General features: G+C 37.7%; 1 protein-coding gene across 1 annotated transcript; it reads left to right on the forward strand.

Moving 5' to 3' along the window:
* The first annotated feature begins 354 nt into the window (after positions 1–354).
* On the forward strand, positions 355–18,254 carry LOC134795682 (beta-1,3-glucan-binding protein-like). The gene is made up of 8 exons (XM_063767612.1): positions 355–511; positions 6,311–6,535; positions 9,758–10,011; positions 14,864–14,997; positions 15,327–15,493; positions 15,817–16,041; positions 16,387–16,532; positions 18,059–18,254. The coding sequence occupies exons 1-8, from the start codon at positions 376–378 to the stop codon at positions 18,239–18,241; spliced, it is 1,470 nt and encodes a 489-aa protein (XP_063623682.1). The 5' UTR covers positions 355–375; the 3' UTR covers positions 18,242–18,254.
* The last annotated feature ends 201 nt before the right edge of the window (positions 18,255–18,455 follow it).

Here is an 18,455-nt window from a genome sequence, read left to right on the forward strand (position 1 = left end):
TCTAGATCATTTTTAGGGTTCCATACCCCAAGGGTAAAAATGGGACCCTATTACTATGACTCCACTGTCCGTCTGTCCGTCTATTTGTCACCAGGTTGTGTTTCATGAACTGTACTAGACAGTTGAAATTTTCACCGATGATGTATTTCTGTTGCCGCTATAACAACAAATACTAAAAAGTACGGAACCCTCGGTGGGGAGTCCGACTCGCACGTGTCCGGTTTAAAACACCGGTTAGCTACTTTTTGTCGCTGACTGTTTTTTGCCCGATTCTACCCATTCCTAGCCCAAACCAGCGCATACGCACCGGCTGGCCACAGTGAGACAGTGACCACTTGTCCAGTCTGCGTTCAACCTCCGTCGCGGTCAGACGTCATGTACAAAAGTATTGTTTATTTATTATTGATCGCCGCGTGCGGCGGGCAGCCTAGGGCGATATATGCTCAGTATATGGTACCCAATGCTGTGTTGGAAGCTATTTATCCTAAGGGACTCAGGGTGTCGGTGCCAGGTATGTCATCTAAGCTTTATACATGTTCTAATTAGAGAAAAGGTACCTTTAATTTCATCGCAATAGAGTCCATTTTCAGAATTATCCGGCATGTGATGTATTCGGATATTACCGGAATACACCATCATTATTTAGGAAATCTATTACATATTATTCTATCTCATCTTATTAATTAAGAACTTATATTCCTAAGGCAACGGTAATATTATTATTTTATTTATTAACGAATACAGTTAGGTACAAACAAATAATATATTTCTCTTCAAATAACTTCAAACCACATTCATATAAATTATTCATTCTTATTTAATCTTTATTGCACAAAAGAAAACACATTGTACAAAAGACGAACTTAATGTCACAAGGCATTCTCTACCAGTCAACCTTTAGGCAAAGCAGATAAGTTGTAGACATTCCTTCCTATTTTATTAACAGGCAAAATCATAACATCCATTCCATTGCTTCTTTAAAAAAAACGGCCAAGTGCGAGTCGGACTCGCCCATGAAGGGTTCCGTAGCAGCAAGTAACATAATAAAATTGCGGTTTACGATTTATGACGTATAAAAAAGAACTACTTACTAGATCTCGTTCAAACCAATTTTCGGTGGAAGTTTGCATGGTAATGTACATCATATATTTTTTTAGTTTTATCATTCTCTTATTTTAGAAGTTACAGGGGGGGGGACACATTTTACCACTTTGGAAGTGTATCTCGCGCAAACTATTCAGTTTAGAAAAAAATGATTTAGAAACCTTGTTTGATGAAAAAAAAAATTTGAGTTTCAGTTCTAAGTATGGGGAACCCCCAAAAAATTTTTTTTTCTATTTTTGTGTGAAAATCTTAATCCGGTTCACAGAATACATCTACTTACCAAGTTTCAACAGTATAGTTCCTTCTTATAGTTTCGGAAAAAAGTGGCTGTGACATACGGACGGACAGACAGACAGACAGACATGACGAATCCATAAGGGTTCCGTTTTTTGCCATTTGGCTACGGAACCCTAAAAACCGGTAACTAAACTAGAAAAAATAAAAACTTAAAATAAAAAACAAACTACATGCATTGATTTTATTGGTAATAAAATTAATGTCAACTTATTAACGGTACCAACTGATATCAAGTTCTCATCTGAATTTAAAAATAATAATAATAAATCATTTATTCCAGACAACATCGATCCATAGTATACATTTAAGATAAAATTAATAATATAAAAATTAGGTATAGGTATACCTAACATTAAAGATTCATGGCTAGACATAGAATAGAATAGAAATATTTCCCGACCATTATAGTGTAAATAACATTATTTGCGGTATTTGACGTCTGTCACTCACAACAGCAATACTACGTAAAATGTATTGCACATCGAAATCACAAAGGAAAACAACTGCACTGCGAACGTTTACGTTCTACGTCTTTTTTTTTTAATTTTAGGGTTGGCCGGACACCACCGTTATGAATCGGTAGTCGTCTAAGTAAATCGATATGAATTTTTCATTTTTCTTTTAATAAAAATAAGGAAAAGGTGGATAATTAACTGTAAATATGGATATATTTATCGTCACTTAACAGACAACAAATTTGACACAGAAATAACATAAATAAACTTTAAAATAGATCCCCAGTTAGTTTCAATTTTGACAATGGGTGCGACTTACTCGGTCGGTGTATTAAATACACCGACCGACCGGTAGCTTGCGGGAAAACCATATAATTCTAGCTTTATTTAAATCTCAAATAAAAATTCATTATACGTCACAATTCGATACCTCAGTCTACGTGCCATCCAATCGTAATCGCTTGCTGTGACAATCGATTTGCGTTAGTTACATCTCTATATAATATACGTCAGTCATAATGTGTCAAATACCGCAAATAATGTTATTTACACTTTAATAACTTGAACTCCGGTATATTTATGATATGAACAGGAAAATGAGAAATAAACAAATTAATAGGTATTCCTATTCAATGTATTAAATGAAGGTACTTAATAATATCAGTTTTTTAAGGAAAAAAGGTATTGTTCTTTTTCCTGTTAGAGTGTTGTACCAACCGTGTACCAACCTAACCTTTGTTCGTTCAAACAATTAGCATTAGAAACGTAATGGACAGGTGAATTAAGCAAGTGTCAACTTGCTAGACTACTGCCGTATTCGAACTTCAAGATATTCACAAGAGACGACACGTACTAGATCCATTCTAGATACCGTAAACCGGGGTTACTTTGATCAATTTTAGAGATTGGCGCCATTTTTTGACAATCCTAATATACGTAAAAATATGAAATAAAAATATAATAATCGGTTTTCCCTCTTCTTTCTGCCTGCCAAATAAAAAAAAAATTGGACTTATAATTTTTTCGGAAATAAATAAAAACAACGCGATCAAAGTTATATTGAGAATGGGGTTACTTTGAAACCACTAATTTTTTTGCTGACAATCTAAAGTAGACCCGCTAAAAAGCCCGTAAAAAATAAAAAAATAAAAATCAGTCAAGTACTTTTTAAGTTATTTATATTTTTAAGGTGTGGGGTTACTTTGATATCATACTAATTGATACAAATTAAAAAAATGAAGCGCTTATTAGATTATTTACTATAAATAACGTAGGAATTTAACTTATCATCGCATAAGTGCGATAACAAATCGCTAAGACAACACATTTTTGAATTGCAAGCTTTTCCGTTCAGTAAATTTGGTAATCAACTCCTACCTACACACAAACTTACAATTCTACAACCTCTACCTCTTCCACTGACTCAAACGATACCTATTTATTATATAACTATTAAAAAAAATACGTAAAAAAATCGTAAGCTGTCAAAATAATTCATGGTGTTGCTTTAATCTTTTGATCAATTTCACCACGTATAAGTGATCAAAGACACCCCGACCCATGGATTCCCTGGCTACGTGCGCATGTGGAGGTTGTCGAATTCAGGTTTTTTTTTATAAACTCGCGAATAAACACTGATTAACCTAAGACACTATAAAATTACATGTATTTATTATTGACACAAATACAGTCAAAGTTTTTCAACCAATAAAACCAGGAAGAAAAGCGTACTCGCCATGAATATTTTTTTTCTAGACGTAATAATAATATTACACTCGCATCCGCTTACTGCGCGGTGAAACAACTATCAGTGTTGCCAATAAAGAAAAAATAGCTGCGAAGTTATTTTTCAACTCGTTAAAACAAGGACTTTAGTAGCGGAGAGAAGTTGCTATCAAAGTCGACCCGCAAATCAAAGTAACCCCGGTTTACGGTACGTTATAGTTTATTAGATATCAACTAGTTCTCTTTTGCACCTTAATTCAGGCAACCAATGTCACTTTTACGTTAGATAGAGTAAGATATCTATTAGATGTGAATTGGATCTCCAAGTCATATCCTGTGGAAATCGTTCAACTGTATCTCCAGAATCGCGCAAATGTCAAATTTGACAGGTTAGATCTTAAACATATCGTTATCGTATCTTGGTGATGTCTAAAAGATGTCTAATAGATGTCTTAGAGATCCAATTCACATATAATAGATATCTTACTCTATCTAACGTAAAAGTGTCATTGGTTGCCCGAATTGCGCTGCAAAAGAGAACTAGTTGATATCTAAACTACGTATCTAGAATGGATCTAGTACGTGTCGTCTCTTGTGATATCTTAAAGTTCGAATACGGCAGATAGCATCACGCTCCGCGATTGTTGAGCCATTTAGGGCCACCCCACACTAGCGTCTTTTGAGCGTCAGAGTCTAGTCAGCGCTATGGAAAATGGCGTCGCTGCGCAGTTGCGCCAACGTTGCGTCGAGCAGCAGCCATAGAGTTGACTAGACGTCGAAAACACTAGTGTGGGGTGGCTATTAAGGTCCTAGCTAAAACACTTGCAGTGGGTTAGGAGTTTACAAGAATATAATTTGTTTGACGACCGGTCTGGCGTAGTGGGGAGTGACCCTGCCTGTGAAGCCGATGGTCCTGGGTTCGAATCCCAGTAAGGGCATTTATTTGTGTGATGACACAGATATTTGTTCCTGAGTCATGGTTGTTTCCTATGTATTTAAGTATTTATATATTATATATATCGTTGTCTGAGTACCCACAACACAAGCCTCCTTGAGCTTACTGTGGGACTTAGTCAATCTGTGAATGAATGTCCTAAAAAAAAAAATAAACAAAACCATAATTATCTCAAAATCTTAGCACTGGCCTAAGAAACTAAAGCTTACTGTAAAAGATAAACACGGTCATTGATGGTCAGTAGTGGTACCACTATCTTAAGAAGCCGATTTGTTGGATTTAATTACACTATTGGGGACATCTTACACAGATGAACCTAGCCCCAAACTAAGCAAAGCTTGTACTACGAGATGAGATATGTATATATAGATTATAATTCCCAAATCGTCCAGTCACTGGCTCACAACGCAATTACCGCTAGCACCCTAAAAAAACTAGCCAAAGGCATTGACCTATTATGCCCTGAACCAACATGCCTTAAAAACTATACGACTCGTGTTAGATACGCTGTTTTTATCGTAGATCTGTGGAGGTTTATTAGCCTGAGGTACCGGTTTAGATGTTATTGTGGCTTATTTAAGTTGTGTAGTTTGAGTAGGTATAAGATAAGTATGAAGGCAATTTGGATTATCTAACGATTTGTTTCGCCGTATACGGACCGAATACGAATATTCTTTTCATGCAAGGTTTAAATTGGTATTTTTACAAATCATACTGTGGCTGTGAACTTTAGGATGAGTTGCACTTCGCCCAAATAACGAAATGATCAATGTATAAACGGCGATAGCTTGCATCCCATTGACGGCATTGACAACTGTCAAACTTTCATACGATGAGCCGATGATGTTGGTATGAAAATTCCTACAGGTAGGTACTTAACTTTGCGAACCGCCCCGGCTTCGCATGGGTAGAACCTTACAAATTATACACGTAAACCTTCCTCAAGAACCACTCTATTGATAAGTGAAAACCGCATGAAAATCCGTTCAGTAGTTTTTGAGTTTATCGCGAACATACAGGCAGACGCGGCGGGGAACTTTGTTTTATATGATTCGGTTAAGTTGTGTTCTAATGTATGGGGAAGACAAACAAATTATAGCCAGCCTTTTATGAATGTAGTATGATACCTTTGGGTATGGTGCTTTACCCACGCTAGCGTCCCCTTCCCTCCCCCTGCCGCAACCCCCCCTTTTTGCATGAAATATGTCCCGGTTGACGGTTTTTATTAATTTTTGAGAAAAGTATTAGATTAGGAATAAAGTGTCAAGGTAAGAAATAATCCTTAATAAATTCTAAACAAAAAAGGTTAAGGTTATATGCAACTTTTTGGTAAGACTCACCATATTCATGTATTAACTTGTTGAAGTTCAATATAACATAGTACTATCGTACTGAAAGAAATCTTATACGGAGAATAAGCTTGCAAGGTTATTCTCCGTGTAGGATTTCTTTCAGTACTATTATTACGTGCTATCTGGTGCTATGTTACATTGAACTTCAACAAGTTTTTCAACGGCTAAATTTTGTCGAAGTTCATCTAGCCAACATGAATGTGGTGCGTCATATCAAAAAAATGAATATAACCTTTATGTTAAGAATTTAATTCGGATCATTTCTTTCATTGACACTTGTTTCCTATATTGTATACTTTCCCCAAAAATACCCAAAGGTATCATACTACATTCATAAAAGGCTGGCTATAATTAGTTTTTCAAAAAACACAATTTGACCTAATCATATAAGTTGTAGTGACATTTAGAAATCTAATTTCCAGACGATGGTTTCTCCCTCTTCGCCTTCCACGGCAAGCTAAACGAAGAAATGGAAGGGCTGGAAGGCGGCCACTGGTCCAGAGACATCACGAAGGCCAAGGACGGGAGATGGACGTTCAGGGACCGAGAGTCGCAGCTGAAGCTTGGAGATAAGATATACTTCTGGACGTATGTGATCAAGAACGGACTGGGGTATAGGCAGGATAATGGGGAGTGGACAGTCACAGGTGGGGTTTCTACTAATTTACCCCTTCGGCCGCGTACGATACCGGAGATTCGTAACCAATTGCGACAGAAGAAAGAATCTACTTTTTACGATACTAGTTACAACTCAAGGCTTTTTTTTACTCAAACGAAACCACGTAATTCTTTCGTAACTGGTTTCGAGCGACAATTTTTATGTTTTTTCCGAAACTAGTTTCGAACGAGGGTACGCGGGATAGTAATATGTATAATTGTATATTCTATGTCTCTTAATATCTATGGCGTATTGTGCATTTAACTTGGTTGTTTTTTTTAATAAATAAAATGCCGTTAAACCCGGTAAATGTTATGTATTTGTCTTTACATGTTATTAATTAACAATTCGTCACAATGTAGAGTTCTTTCATATCAATTTATGAATAAAAAAGAAAAGATGAGGCTATACAGTTAATTTTTAGTAACGCTTGTCTCATAAGACGAACTATGTCTTGAGTATGCACTCTATTAAAATCTTCTACAACGTCTGAAGCTTCGATCAACTCCTCCCAGGCACCTGTTTCTAAATGCTCCCGGCACACACGTGTACGCTGAGGAATATAGAAATCGAAATCACATAAAAGTTTTATTCTTATCATGTTTGGTATTTCCTGCAGCGTCAGAATGTTGCATCTTTTAAAAATACATTTTTCAATGTTTTCCGCAGCTCTGATAATTGTCAACGGCTCACCGACTGGGTTCATTTCGAAATTCATAGTATCCAGTTCTTTAAGAATCCTATTGGCAGAAAAATCTTCTTTACAGGTGTCGATATGAATTTTAGTTTTCACCACTTCATTCCTGTCATTGAGAGAGACACTGCCTTTACAACCCAGGCTACTATTATTAAAACAAAGCCAAAAAGTGCCACCGTTTGCGTAGAATTTCTTTCTATGATATCTACGACCATTATTCAATAATGATCTCCCACCCCTCTTTGTGGAAATGAAGTCTAATTCCATATTAATTCTGTTTGTTCCGTCCTCTTATTTATCTTCACTTTACTTTAACTGTAATCAGCTTTTTTTAAGGTTTTGTAGATGAAATATCAGAATTAAACTAAATGCTCATTCAACACAGGCAATTGACATCGATAAAGAAATAAACAAGACATTGACAGTATAACCGGCCAACAATCTAGAGAGGGTTTAATGCTATCAATATTTAAAGAGGTTCTGATATCATTTTGAAAGTTTATTTTAGTTCCGTATTAAGAATGTAAAGTACGCTTACGTAATTCATTATTTCAATAGAAATTCCTACTTCGATACTAGTAACGTGTAAGGAAAAAAACTTATTGCTTAGTAACTAGTATCGTAAAAAGTAGATTCTTTCTTCTGTCGCAATTGGTTACGAATCTCCGGTATCGTACGCGGCCGAAGGGTAATTTCCATGTTGTTTAGTCAGTAATATAAACACCACGAATACTTCGATGTATGCAGTACTCGTACAGTCAACTGCAGAGAGAGCTGACCGCCCTGCATATAAATTTGTTTACAGGGGGGTCACCTCTCTCTGCACCTGACTGTACATCTTCTTCTAAAAATGGTTCTGAGCTTCATATGTACCATTAAATATAAATTTGCCAACACGTGCTACATGAATAGCAATACAATATGATTTTCCAAATTGAACTGTCCGTCAAGGGTCTGTTAGGTTTTCTAGTGACATCAGAAATTGAGTTGGTTATTCGCGTGCTACGGCTAATGACATTTGTTTTTAGTTGGGTAAAAGTTTTATTGAAAAGTTTTTGTGCCGGAAAACACGCAGTCAACGCTCGATTATACAAAGCACAAGTAAAATTGGACACACTTTTTGTACCACTAAGTAACAGTGACGTATCTTATTATTTTATTTGTATCTCCACAAATAACGACGTATTAATGTCAAATTGATCTCATTTTGACATCAGTCGCCTGTGCATCTCGTATGGTATGGTACCTAGGTACTTATTTAGGTATTGGTGTGACCAGGGGCCTTTTTCTCGTACGTTACAAGTCTTGTAATACAAGTGTGTATCTATGGTAACGCTTGTATTTCAATATTTTTTACAAGTTTCCGTTTCACGTAAATGTATAATTGTTACAAGAGCGGGGATAAAAGAGTTTTCACAAGTGTTGTTGTTTCACAAGTTGACAAACACTAGTAGATATTATATACTAAAATAGTAATTTCGTTTCTCAAAAGCTGTACTTTATACTTGTAGCTTGTGACTTATCACGAAATAATGACGAGTCTCTATAAACTGCTAATATGCGTTTTTGGTAAAAAACGATTAATAAATAAATGAAGATATTGCATTTTTAAGATCTCAAACGTGTAAGTTTTGAATGCACTTCGTTAAAATCAGTAATATTATTTAAATTTAGATTTTATTCTCAAAAAAAAAACAGTAAACTCATTCCTATCAAAATTATTATAATTGGGAAAGAACCAGTAAATGACCAATAATTTTGTAACGAATTCACCCGTATTATAAAAAAAAACTGACCCACCCTGAAGCTTGTAAACATTCATAGAGTGACTGACGAAACTGAGTTTGATTTTACACTTGTAATTGATAATTTTGAGAAACGCTTTTCATTACTACTTGTATTATTATACGCTTGTATATTCCGAAAACACAAGTCAGCCAATTATTTTCCTCTTATTAAGATTATGATGCATAACAGTGACATTGACATTAAGATAACATTTATAATGGCCATTGCATTTCCTTTTTGCATAATAGTAAACAAACCTATTTTCTAACTTTAGACAGCCGCCTTGTAGCACTTGTAGTAATCATTCCTACGAGAAACAGAATTAAAACACACTTGTACAATGAAATTTTAAATGTAAGCTTGTAGACTTGTGAACTTGTAACGTACGAGAAATAGGCCCCAGGTTACGTTACGACTGGTTCGAATTATAAACAAACCAAGACAGATCTTTAAAGTTTGAATGTTAACCAATGAAATACACGTATAAATAAGATCTGCAGAACCCAACATAAGATAAGATAAGCGGGGACTATAGCCCAAGCCCTCTTGCGAGTGAGAGGAGGCCTGTGCCCAGCAGTGGGACGTATATAGGCTGTTTTTTTTTAAGATAAAAAATAGATTTCACTTTTACGCAAGTAACATAAATAGGTATATGTAGTTATTAAATTCTCCTTCACCACTTGTGAACTGTCACTATAATTACATTTATATTTACCCCATTTTCAGAATTCGTCTACGAAAACGGCACCAAAGCCGACCCAGGCAACAACCCCAACTACCAACCAGACAAACCACTGCCAACCTCAACCTCCACCCCTATCCAGCCCACCCAGCCTCCCCCCACTTGTAAACCAACCTCTACGGTAGTGTTGGGGAAGACCGTGTGTAAGGGGGACCTTATTTTTAGTGAAGAGTTTGATAAAAGTGCTGTGAAGGATTTGACATTTTGGGAGGGGGAGAACAAGTTTCCTGACGAGCCGGTAAGTTTTATGCGACTTTCTTAGTAAACGTACAAGTTTAAATCTTATCTTATCTTATCTTATTGTTTTTGGGGGCCCTTGCGGATACACTTCGACCCATAGGGATCTTTTGTGCAATTACCCCCTAGAAAAGATCCGTCAACTACTCAAGAGCTTTTCCCACCATATCCATGTGTCGGAGATGGAGCTCATGGGTAGCGTTTTAAAGTCCTTTGGTTCCATGTATCCTGCTCCAAAGTCCTTCATTCTTTGTCTGGCGAGGGCGTGACATTCACACATTAGGTGTTTTACCACACATACGACAATCGGTGTTGTCAGAGTGTCCCAAGATATTTCGGAGATGCCACCTCATATCCCCGAGTTCCGCGACAGGGCAACGATACCGCAATGGCGTACATGCGGTACCAGAACACATCATAGTGAGCTTATAATATAAATGTGTAGATAAAACAATGTAACGAACTGTCCATAATTAGGCATTAAAACACTCGTGTGATTCTTTTGTGAACCGAACAAAACCCACACTCGTATTATAAAGCCTTTCATTATGTAGCAGTCACATAAACTACTATTATCTCACCTCGCTCAACAATACTGCCCAACCACGTACGAGTATAACAGCAGGGTTTTATTGCCTTTATTGGAAAACCAGTTAGAAACTTGTACCTATTTTATTGCGTGAGAAAACTGTAAAGGCAATAAATATTCTTCTTGATCATCGGTGGACCTTACACATTTGCAATAAGGTTTACAGAATGTCGATTAACAGTAAGAACTATCATATGGCACAGTTAAATACGTTTTCCAATCATAGGATATATCCTACATACATCCATCCATCCATATATCCATCGTACATATATGTATGTGTGGCAAGGCTGAATTGACCCCAAACGATACTTTCATCACTAGATCCATTTATTATTTCAACTGGATCTATTGCTAGAAAAAGTTCTCTTTGGATAAATCGGTCCGAAGTTGGATCTAAGAAATAAAAAAAAAATCACTCGATCTATCTTGGATCTATAGAGAATGAAGGTTTTTTTTTGCGGCGTGAGAATGTAAATAGTAGCGCATCGTCCCCCCGGGCATGAGGTGGACTCATTTTGGGGGTATGTGGGACCCACATCCTGCCTCTTTCTACTGAGAAAGAGCGGAAGGAGCCTACCCACTAAACCCACACCGGCGTTTCCCACAATGTGCCGTCTGGGGAGTAGTGGGATCGCGAACATTCTATCACGTCCAAACTATACTGAAACATCCGTGAATGTCAGTAGAAAAAGGCGCGAAATTCAAGATCTCTATGGGAAGTCAACTCTTCGCACCTACATATTTAAATTTGCCGTCTTTTTCTACTGACAAGGTGGTTGTGTGAGATGGTATTTGGGGTTGATTAGATGTACCATTCTAAATCGTTGGATCATAAAGAGAGAAACTAGATGTAACTACTGTCCTATGACAGGGGTCTGAACTACTTTGGGGTGTCTGTAGAAAAAAATGCGCATGGCGATTTATATACTTGAATTTATTATCGCAAATTCGTGGGGTATTGTGCGTTCCTATGAAAAATTCCACAAGGCATTAGTTTTCCGGAAGTCAATTTTCCGTGCTTGGATATAAACTCAATAAGTAATCTCTGCACTGTGGTAATACAAATATGAAGTGCAACCTATGCCTTTTATTGCTCGAACCATTACCAGAATTTGATGAAGTCTTTATTAAATACAATAACAATTACCAACGCACATACCCCCCTGGGAACAATATGTATGTACTCGTCGAACCAAGGAAAAACCCAGGAAAACCTTGGCTCGACCCTTAATAATCAACATTGTAATGTCTAGATACATTGGTGCTTACACGTTTCAGTTATCTAACAATAAACATCTAACAATCTACTCGTAATTTCCAAGACAGTATACACAGTATAATTGCGAATGACGGTTTAACATGATTAGTCGGTAATATTCAACTACAAAATACAATACCAGTACATATTTCCATATACAATTCATTTACATCAAATTATCTGCGGGAGCTTGAATCCCTGATTCTATAGCTGTATTTAACCATATTTATTAGGCAACAATAATGAGAGTCGAACTCATTAGATATAATATAATTATAGGATGTCACCTTTAAATACTCATAATATAGCTTGGCAGGCTATAGGTAACATTATTACTCTTGGCCTAATGCTAGGTAAGTACTTAACTGGTTATATCGTCCAACCGGAACCACTGATTCTAGATCTGATTTTATACAGAATTAAATATAATTTACAAAGTTAGATAACACTTGGCGATATTTCGTAGCAAGAGCAAATCTAATGGTCGCGCCGCCCTCTTTGGTGTCTGGAATCTCAGTGTCTTTCTCCTCGCCCGTTCTTAGCGAAAAACCTTTACAATACTAGCTTATCTCTACTTAAACTAGGGTCGACTTTATTAACAGTGAATAAAATACATTCTCGCTACAAGTGTCTGCACATCCCCGTTTGTCGTGACTAGGGCTTGCAATCCGGATATCCGGATAACCGTTTTATCCGGATATCCGGCCAATTTACTATCCGGATTTAGATGAGGTTGATATCCGGATAAAACGAATAATTCGCATATAATTTATGACAAAAATATCATTAAATTTTTTTAAGAAATCTATTTTAAAAACGTTAAAATCATAACGTGAACGATTGCGGTCGATTTATTTATTTATTTAGATACATTTTTGCGGTATAAAAACTGATTATTTAAGTATTCCTCCTTGATTGTCGTCTACTCCATTATTTTTTATTTATTTGGGAACAATCTTATGCAGATCGACCTAGCTCCGTAAAACGTATAAATAAAGTAACTTTGAATGTACTTGTACAGTGCAAACGCGCTGCGCTGCATTATTGTTAGCGTCTGAATACATTATTAATTACGTGCGAAAAGAACTAAAATAAAATGGGTCCAACGGAGAACATCGGTTGATATTGAACTGATGAACGAGATGCAGTAGCTGTTTAGCAGATATAAGTTTTAGCATTCTGCATTTGAATAAATCTGTAATGAAAGCCTTGATTTACCTTTAATGCTATGTAATATCTCAGCAGTTAGAAGACGTAATCGATTGTCTAAATATCATCAAAACCACGGCCAGTACCATATGTCAATAAGACGCCAATTTCTTAACTGAAGAAGAGTTTAACCATAATTATATAATTCATGGTTGTAAAATTTTAATGAATTAAACGTCAAATATCATTTGATCATCTGAAGTCACTTAAGAAATGAATTTCGCAGCGCAGGGTGCCAATATTTAGCGGAGGATTGAAGTATCTCCATAAACTATATATTGTTAAAAAATTAAATTTGCCGAAGGTTGATTGTCATGTCACAGTAAAGCTACAGAGAAAAAATTTACCAAGTGATATTCGGACAATAAAATTTAGACGAAAATGTAGAATTCCTAAAAATACCTTAGCATTTGCTGTTACGCAACCTTTTATACGTAAAATTTGATTCTATTACATTTTTTATAAAGTTCGTCTGAGTTTTCGTAAATAAAAAGCAAATATTCGAATTATCCGTTTTATCCGGATATCCGGATAGTAAAATTACAAATATTCGAAATATCCGGATACAAAAAATGGACGGATAATGCAAGCCCTAGTCGTGACGTCCCGTCCGAAGATGCGTTTTGTTGTCTTCTTCCCACACATGGCGCCATCGGCTGGTGTTGCTCTGTCTCGCTCGCTCGCACAGGGATGCCAAAATGCCCGACACCAGCGACGCGCGCGCAGAGTTCGCACATGTTACTGAAACATTCGAATTGACCAAAGTAGATACCGCTACGTATCGTATCGTAGACCTTAGGGTCATGTGTTGAGGTTCTAGATTAGTTTACCGTTGTGTACAGTGACGGCCCTTTATCTCTCCCAGTGAAAGCCAGAATCGACGTTGTTTGCGTAGTTTTTGTAATTTCCTCGAAACTATACATCGGACAACTCATAAATTACACCCTTTTTACTTATGGTTTCGCTTTAACTTATCGTCGTTTATTTTAGCCTGTCGTTTTTGTCCGTCTAACTATTTTAAATTTATTGCTTCCTTATTATGGGGTGATACTCCTAAATTATTAACACTTAGTGGGTATCTGATACCAAGATTCCACCTCATGTGCCAGAGTCACAGACTACACAGACATCGCATTATGATGCGTTTACAAAGAGCACGAGGTCACCACACATATGTACAATTTTACTTGAAAAATGCTACGAATCCAGCAGCACAATAGAGTTGTGTTCTACGCTATTTTATACTATAACAACCCATAAACCCCCCTGAAGCTTAATAATTATAAATATTTTTTAAATACCCGAGTAGTGGTACTGATTGTGGGCGCAACTAGGGTTGCCATACGTCCGGATTTGTCCGGACATGTCCGGATTTTTGACCCATTGTCCGGATTGCGGCCGGACTTGGCATGTGTCCGGATTTTTAGGAATGACCTTATAAAAATAAAATGCGCGCCCGGGGAGGGGGCTACGGGATCGGGCGAAGGGAAAGGGAAAAGTAGATCCACAATACAGAACACCGCAGAGAGCAGCGCGCCGCCGGGGCGTCGTTCAAGTTACGCCAAATCTCTGCTACCAGAAATGTCCGGATTTTTAGGGTGATGTCCGGATTTTTATCAGGACATTTAATTCTCCCATATGGCAACCCTAGGCGCAACTGAAGTAAGCGGTCGCTCTGCCATACTAAATTTGTACGGGAGAGCATACGTGTGGTGACCTCGATTGACTTATGTGCTCCGTCTAGCAGTTGAGGTGGTCTGTGGCCAGAGTATACTTATATTACTGGGTTTTCAGGATTACCCATTCAACGTGTACATGACGCGAGGAACGATGGATCTGGAGAATGGACAACTGGTCATCAGCCCCAAGTTACTGGACACTATGTATCATGACGGCTTCGTTCAAGAGTCCTTGGATTTGAGCGATATGTAAATTACACAATACATAATACTAGTTCTGCTATAGACCTCTAAGCCCATTTTTTTTGCAAAGAAAACTTTAACGACAAAAAAAAAACACGTGACTATTTCCACACATTACTTATTTAAGTTTCGTTTGGCGTTTTCTGTCAACGATTCATCTTGGCTAGCCCCTGTAAAACTTCGCTCTCGTTTGGTCAATCTTAGAATTATGAAGAATAAACTACTTACATTTATCCGTTTATCCATTGCCACCTAATGTGTTTCGGACGTGACATCAGTATTTTTTAGTTTGCTTGTAAAAATCGCAGTTTTTCTAAGAGATAATTGTTGCACAGATGCACAGGCACCATAGACACCGCACAGTGCAAGCGTGTAGCGAACGGAGCGGACATTCTACCCCCTGTTACCACGGGGAAGATCACCACCAAACACAAGTTCAACTTCAAGTTCGGCCGAGTGGAGGTGATGGCCAAGATGCCCGCTGGGAGCTGGTTGATACCTGGTTGGTATTATCCTAATAGTGTGATTGTTATTGTTAATGTCCTCACCAGTCCTCACCAAAAGAGTGCTTATCATGATAAGTAGTGCTGATGATCGTGAGAACGGAGGAAAATATTCATGTTATTTACGATACAAGTGCGAAATTCGCAACGAGTGGCAAATTTAATCAAATCGATACGAGGTGCGAATTACCTATTCGCACGTGTATATATAACTATTATAATGGCCAGCGATACGTGTTTCGTAATGCAATTTTTTAACACCCCCTCCACAGTGCTTTTTACTACTAGAAAATTTTCTAATGTTATTACCTAATTTTTTTAGAAATTAACCTAGAACCCCGTGAAAACTTCTACGGTTATCGCCGCTACGAATCCGGCCTAATCAGGGTAGCTTTCGTAAAAGGCAACGCCGAGTTCGCGAAGAAACTCTACGGAGGACCGGTACTGTCCGACACGGATCCGTTCCGGTCGCAGCTGATGAAGCAGAAGATTGGCATCGAGAACTGGAGCAGTGGGTTCCATAATTACACCATGATTTGGAAACCAGGTGAGTCTCTTGACATATTTTCGTTAGATTCTGTTTGTTCCTAAACTGTATGGATGAGGATGGATTTTCCAGAAGATTGGCATTGGAACTGGACCAGAGGGCCTTCAACACGTTCGACGTGTTGCCTCTTTGTCGGACTTGTAAATTCGTACGTAAGTGTGACAGGGAGGCAACACGTCGAACGTGGTTCGCGGTAGGCCCTCAGTTGTGTATGTGACCCGCAACACAAGCCTTAGGGCTGATTTAGACGAGATTTTAGTTACATTGCGGACTGTTCGAGTTCGAGTTCTCGCATCGTCTAAATGAGCGCTTATTGAGCTAATTATCTACAATTTATATTCGCAGACGGCATGGTGATGCTGGTGGACGGCGAGGAATACGGGAACATCGAGCCGGGCGAGGGATTCTACACAGCCGCGCGACAAGCTGCCGTGCCGCACGCCGGCAACTGGCTCAGGGGGAGCAGTGTGATGGCTCCTTTAGATCAACTGGTAATTATATTTAACACTTTCGGTGCAGGGCGCTCCGTTTCCAGTACAAAATGAACACACATACGTGTTCTTGGCAGTGAATGTGTTAAACCTGTATTATGCGTTCAAAAACGGCAAATTACGACCAGCATAAAAATAAACTATTTTGTTAGAATAAAAATTATGTGTAAATGTTATAGAATCTGTGCGGAAAGAGAAGAGTCGTGAAATATATTGGTTTCTTTATATTCCACGACTCTTCTCTTTCCGCACCCTCTGATTGCGTGTTTATAACGTTGATATCGATTTACTGATGTAATTCCACCTTCGAACAAATCTGATATTTAAGACCACTATATATATAGGCTCACCTACAACGATAAGTGACATTCCACGACGAAAGGTACTGAGGAAAGGCTGTAAAGGTTGCAAACCTTTACAGCCTTCTTTAATCTGTGACTGGTTAGACACGATATTTAAATTTAGAATATCAGCCCGCTGTCAAATAGAACGAAGTGCGGAATTGGCATTCGATCCGAGGCAGCCATCTAGTATAGATGTTTATTTAATTGTAAATCAGCTAAAAATAAAATAGAGAAAGTCATGGTATAATAATATACTCCGCCTGGTACTCCATTCCGAGATTCGCGTATGACCTAACTGACACGCGCCTACGTCATCATGCTGTTTACAGGTTCTCAAACTTTGAAATGTGGGAGAATTTTAACCAACGGTGAAAATTATTTTAACGGCATTAATTTTAAGTTATTCATGTAGAAACATAGTAAAATAAAACAAATCTAATGTATTAAATTAAACTTTATTTATCTATACAAGACAAACGTTTAAAAAACTACTTCACAGTTACACATTAATTACCAAGCTTACGACGTGAAAAGTTTGGAAAACACTGCGACTGCTGACACTGAGCGAGAAGGAAATAACAATTAACACGCGTTCGACAAGGATGACGGTCAGGGCATGAAGTTATCTAGATCCGAATTGTCAAATGTCCACAGCGCTATCCTGTGTTGCCAGTAGTATAAACAGAATTACCCGAAAGTCTGAAATTTCTTTCGTGAATCGGAAGATATTGCTAACGAGTAATTAAAAATGACGTGTTATTGTAAAATTTAAGCTAAAATACATATAAATGAAAATTATAAAATTATAAAGAAATATTTTAACTTATTAACCATAGGTATAATGTACCCATGTAACATGTTATGTTGAAATAAAGTGGCAATGTTATTGTGACGTAATCGCGTGTCACTCTGGGAATGGAAGACCATGTTTTATTAGACCATGGAGAAAGTGATCTTCGTATTTTCCATGCCCTCAGCGTCCTCCCAATAGGTCGCCCTCTTTACAGTACCTTATGGCGGTCTGCGCTTACGTCGCGTAGTACCGCATCAGTATTGAGTCGCCGCTAATAATGGCGTAAGCGCCGCCCGGCATAAGGTACCTTTCGTCGTGGAATGTCACATATATTTTCGAAAGGTATGGTCTAGGAGACATAAAATCCTCAATTACTAAATTTTTTTCAGTTCTACATCTCTCTGGGCCTGCGAGTGGGCGGTGTCCACGATTTCGCGGACACCGCGGACAAACCGTGGAAGAACAAGAATAACAAGGCTGTCCTCAAATTCTGGGAAGCTAAGGACACCTGGTTCCCGTCCTGGCATGACGCTAATCTGAAGATCGAGTCTGTTAAAGTTTACGCTTTATAAAGAAAATGAGAAATAGTCTGTATAGATGGTCAAGCAAATCTTGTCAGTAGTAAAAGGCGCGAAATTCAAATTTTCTATGACACGATATCCCTTCGCGCCTACATTTTTCAAATTTGCCGCCTTTTTCTACTGACATGATCTGCTTGACCAGCTATATCTTTAGGTATTTAAATAAAAGTAAACAAACAATTTTTTAATTTTCGGGTAGTTGTAA

This window comes from Cydia splendana, chromosome 12, assembly GCF_910591565.1.
Source record: "Cydia splendana chromosome 12, ilCydSple1.2, whole genome shotgun sequence".
NCBI lineage: Eukaryota > Metazoa > Arthropoda > Insecta > Lepidoptera > Tortricidae > Cydia > Cydia splendana.